Source organism: Onychostruthus taczanowskii, unplaced genomic scaffold (genome assembly GCF_017590055.1).
Source record: "Onychostruthus taczanowskii isolate IOZ18803 unplaced genomic scaffold, ASM1759005v1 scaffold372, whole genome shotgun sequence".
NCBI lineage: Eukaryota > Metazoa > Chordata > Aves > Passeriformes > Passeridae > Onychostruthus > Onychostruthus taczanowskii.
This window is the reverse complement of record NW_024501149.1, coordinates 39,207-43,892: the sequence shown is the minus strand read 5'-3', so window position 1 is coordinate 43,892 and position 4,686 is coordinate 39,207. Positions and strand designations below refer to the sequence as shown.

General features: G+C 65.3%; 1 protein-coding gene across 1 annotated transcript; it reads right to left on the bottom strand.

The window, feature by feature from the left end:
* Positions 1-770: 770 nt before the first annotated feature.
* On the bottom strand, positions 771-2,006 carry ZBTB12 (zinc finger and BTB domain containing 12). Its single transcript, XM_041411858.1, has one exon. It carries the CDS (start codon positions 1,959-1,961, stop codon positions 789-791), a length of 1,173 nt encoding a protein of 390 aa, XP_041267792.1. The 5' UTR covers positions 1,962-2,006; the 3' UTR covers positions 771-788.
* Positions 2,007-4,686: the final 2,680 nt, after the last annotated feature.

Here is a 4,686-nt window from a genome sequence, read left to right as displayed (position 1 = left end):
CCCCCCCAAAAATTTGGGGGGGACCCCAAAAATTCAGGGGGACTCTTAAAATCAGGAGGAAACCCAAAATAATTGGGGGGACTCCCCCAAAAATTTGGAGGGGACCCCCAAAAAATCCCCCAAATTTTCCACCAAGGCCTTGGGACCCCCAAATTTACCCAGAGGGGCCAAATTTGGGGGAAGCCCCCCCAAAAATCAGAATTTTTTTCTCAGATTTTTTGCATAAAACTTTGGGGTTTTGTTTTCTCCAGCTGGATTTTAAACGGGGACCCCAAAATTTGTCACCCATTTTTTTTTGGGGTCATTCTTAATTATTTTTGGGGCGGTTCCTCGTCTTTCTGGGGTCGTTCCACAGCAGTTTGGGGTCATTTCCCAGCGTTTTGGGGTCAGTCCCCTCCGCCCCAGCGGGGTCCAGGTGTCCAGGGGTCACTCGTCCCCACGTTGGGGTCACTTTGGGGTCACTCCCCCCCACTTTGGGGTCACTTTTGGGGTCCTTTCCCACCATTTTGGGGTCGTTTCTGACCACTTTGAGGTCGCTCTGTGGTCACTTCGGCCTCCTTGCCACCACCCCAGTGGTCACCCCTCAATGTCCGGCAGGGTCCAGTGGTCACTCCCCACCATTTGGGGTCACTTTGAGCCACTTTGGGGTCACTCCGTGGTCACTTTGTGGTCACTTTGGCCTCCTTGCCGCCATCCCAGTGGTCACCCCTCAATGTCCAGTGGGGTCCAGGTGTCCAGTGGTCACTCCCCACCATTTAGACCACGCCGGGCCCTCCCCCTCCCCAACATCAACGCATCACCACTCCCCCCTCGCTGCCGCCGGCTTCCAGAACGTTCTGCGCCGTGGTTTTGCCGTGCTGCTCCTTCAGGTGCCGCCGGATGGCCGGCTTGTGGGCGAACCTGACGTCGCAGTAGGAGCAGCGGTAGGGCCTGGCGCCGCTGTGCAGGTTCAGGTGGTCGTGCAGCGTGGATTTCTGCGTGAAGCTCTTGCCGCAGACGCCGCAGCCGTGCGACTTCACGCCGCGGTGCACGTTCATGTGCCGGTTCAGGTTGCTGCTGTGGTTGAACTGCTTGCCGCAGCGCGGGCACATGAACACGAAGTGCTGCGCCCGCATGTGGAACACCAGCTTCTCCACGCCCTGGAAGCTCTCCCCGCACTTCCCGCACCGCGAGGACGACGAGGACGACGACGACGGCGCGGCCGTCGCGGCCGCCGAGGTGCCCACGGCTGCTTGGTTGCCCGGCGGCTCCTCGTTGCCGGCCGCGTTGTTGCCGCCGCCGCCGCCGCCGCCGGGGAAGATGACCAAACCTTCACCTTCGGCGTCCTCGGCCAGGCTGTAGCACGCCTTGACCACCCCCAGCTGCGCCGTGGCGTTATCCGGCGCGGCGGCCACCACCGCGGCCACCCCCGGCCCCCCTTGCGCCGCCTCGCCGCCGCCCACCGCCGGCCACCTCCTGCCGCGCCGCCGCGTGGCCGGCTCCACCTTGACGATGCAAACATCCGTGGCGTCCTCCTCGTCCTCGTCCTCCTCGTCCTCCTCGGGCTTCGGCGGCGGCACCGGCGCGGCGGGCGAGGGCTGGATGAACCTGGCCAGGGCGCCGCGGCAGCGCTCCACCACGTGCTCCATCTGCAGGTAGCTGGCGGCCGTCAGGTAGTTGACCAGGTCGCGGCCGGCGAACTCCAGCGCGCCGGTGTAGCAGGAGAGCAGCAGGTCGGCCAGCACGCGGGCGCTGTGCGCCAGCGAGACGCGCAGCTCGGCCGCGGGGTTCAGCAGGAACTGGTCGCGCAGGAAGGGCGAGCAGGCGGCCAGGATGACGCGGTGGCCGCGGAAGCGCAGGCTGCGCGCCACGATGGTGACGTCGCAGAAGCGCTCCTCGGCCCGCAGGCGCGTCATGGAGCGCAGCGCCGCCGCCTCGTGGCCCGGCAGCTGGAAGCGCAGCAGCTCGGCGCAGGAGGACATGGCGGGGCAGCTGGGGGGGCACTGGGGGGGACTGGGAGGGGAGTTATGGGGACTGGGAGGGACTGGGAGTGAGGATATAGGCACCCCGGGGACGTGCCCATCCCCCCCCCCTCCGGTACCGGCTGAGCCTCGGGCCCGGGGCAGCGAGCGGGCGGCGGCGGGAGGCACGGAGGGGGCGCGCGCGGGGCATTGTGGGATACAGGCGGACCCCCCCCCTTCCCCTCACGGCCGCGGGGGATTGTGGGATACTGGAGGACCCCCCCCTTTCCCCTCACGGCCGCGGGGGATTGTGGGACGCGGGAGGACCGCGTGACGTCACTGGCGAGCGACGGCGCGGCGGCGTCGTTGCCATGGTGACGCGGCTGTGAGGGGGAGAAAGGGCGGGAAAACGGGGAAAAACGGGAAAAAGCGGTTAAAAATCGTTGGAAACGGTCGCAAAACGGCCCAAACAATCGGCCACAAAACGGGTGAAAAACTTGGTGCAAATCCCGCCCAAAACAGGCGAAAAACTGGTCAGAAAACGACCAAAAACCCGGCGGTAAAAGATGGCGCTTCCCGGGGACGTCTCACGACGACGGCGCCACTTTTTGGGGACGTTTATTGACGCAGGACGTCGGGTGCGTGTCGCGACATGGGTGCCACCCCCTGGGGACAGCCGGGGGTGTCACTGGGCGCCGCCCCTCCCCCCTGTCCCCGCTGTCGCGGGGGGCGTGGCCTTGCCCTTGTCGCCGCTTCTATCGCCGATATCGCCGCTTCTATCGCCGATATCGCCGCTTCTATCGCCGATATCGTGGCTATCGCCGGCGCCATCGTGGCTATCGCCGGCGCTATCGTGGCTATCGCCGCTTCTATCGCCGCTTCTATCGCCGATATCGTGGCTATCGCTGCCGCTATCGTGGCTATCGCCGCTTCTATCGCCGCTATCGCCGCTATCGCCGCCGCTATCGCCGCCTCTGTCGCGACTGTCGCCGCTGTCGCCTCCGGGCCAGACGGGCAGCGGCGGCCACGGGGCGAGGGGGATCCCCGGGGGGGGCGGGGCCAGACTGGGAGCACTGGTTTGGGGGCGGGGCCAGACTGGGAGCACTGGTTTGGGGGCGGGGCCAGACTGGGAGCACTGGTTTGGGGGCGGGGCTATACTGGGAGCACTGGTTTGGGGGCGGGGCTATACTGGGAGCCCATGGAAGGGGGGGAGGGGACAGGACTGAGAGTGATCCCAGTGTCCCCATCCCAGTATTCCCAGTATTCCCAGTATCCCCATCCCATTCCCAGTGTTCCCAGTATTCCCAGTATCCCCATCCCAGTGTCCTCAGTGTCTCCATGGGTGTCCCCATCCCATTCCCAGTATCCCCAGTCCAGTATCCCCTGGGTTCCCAGTATCCCCATGGGTGCCCCCACCTCATTCCCAGTATGCCCAGTGCCCCGATTCCCAGTGTCCCCATCCCAGTATCCCCAGTATTCCCATTCCCATTATCCCCAGTATCCCCAGTGTTCCCATCCCAGTCCCACCAGTCCCTCCAGTGTTCCCAGTCCCCCCAGTATCCCCAGTATTCCCAGTCCAGTATCCCCAGTGTTCCCATCCCAGTATTCCCAGTCCCCCCAGTTTCCCCATCCCAGTGTCCCCCACCACATTTGGGGACAGTGGCGAGGCCGGGGATGGATCCAAGACTTTATTTGGGACCCTCCGGGATCCTTTGGGATCCACCGGGACCCCTCCCCTATTTCCGGCACCCCCCGCAGCCATCCCCGCCCCCGGAGCTGGATCCCGGCTCGGGCGGTGACGCGGATCCCTGACCGGATCCCTGACCGGATCCCATGGCAGACCCCAGGGCGGATCCCTGACCGGATCCCTGGCCGGATCCCTGGCTGGATCCCATGGCGGATCCCAGGGCAGATCCCTGACGGGATCCCTGGCCGTACCCCTGGCTGTACCCCTGACCAGATCCCTGACCAGATCCCTGACCGGATCCCTGACCAGACCCCTGACGGGATCCCTGTCCAGATCCCTGACGGGATCCCTGGCCATAGCCCTGACCATACCCTTGACCAGATCCCTGTCCAGATCCCTGTCCAGATCCCTGGCCGGATCCCTGGCCGTACCCTTGACCGGATCCCTGACCGGATCCCTGACCATACCCCTGGCTGTACCCCTGACGGGATCCCTGGCTGTACCCCTGACCATATCCCTGCCCGGATCCCTGCCCGGATCCCTGGCCGGATCCCGGCCCCCGGCGGATGGGGAAGCGCCCCCCGAGGCGGGCGGGGTGGTGCAGCCCCGGCACGAAGGGGATCCCGGGGTTCTTGTAGCCGGGGCGCTGCCGGGATCCCCCGAAGGATCCCCCCAGGGATCCAGAGTCCCCCCCGTAGGAGCCCGGTCCCCCGAAGGATCCAGAGCCTCCAGAGGATCCCGAATCTTCTCCAGAGGATCCCGATCCCCCATAGGATCCCAACCCTCCATAGGATCCCGGACCTCCCCCATAGGATCCTGGTCTGCCTCCATAAGATCCCGATCCCCCATAAGATCCTGAGGATCCCCCATAAGATCCCATTCCCCCATAGGATCCCGGCCCTCCCCCGTAGGCTCCCGGTCTGCCCTGGGATCCCGACCCTCCATAGGATCCCGATCCACCCCCGTAGGATCCCATTCCCCCATAGGATCCCGAGGATCCCCCATAGGATCCCGGTCTGCCTCCATAGGATCCTGAGGATCCCCCATAGGATCCCGAGG

What these genes read in the sequence shown, in the direction of transcription:
- ZBTB12 (XM_041411858.1), bottom strand. Translation starts at nt 1,961, where the DNA reads ATGTCCTCCTGCGCCGAGCTGCTGCGCTTCCAGCTGCCGGGCCACGAG.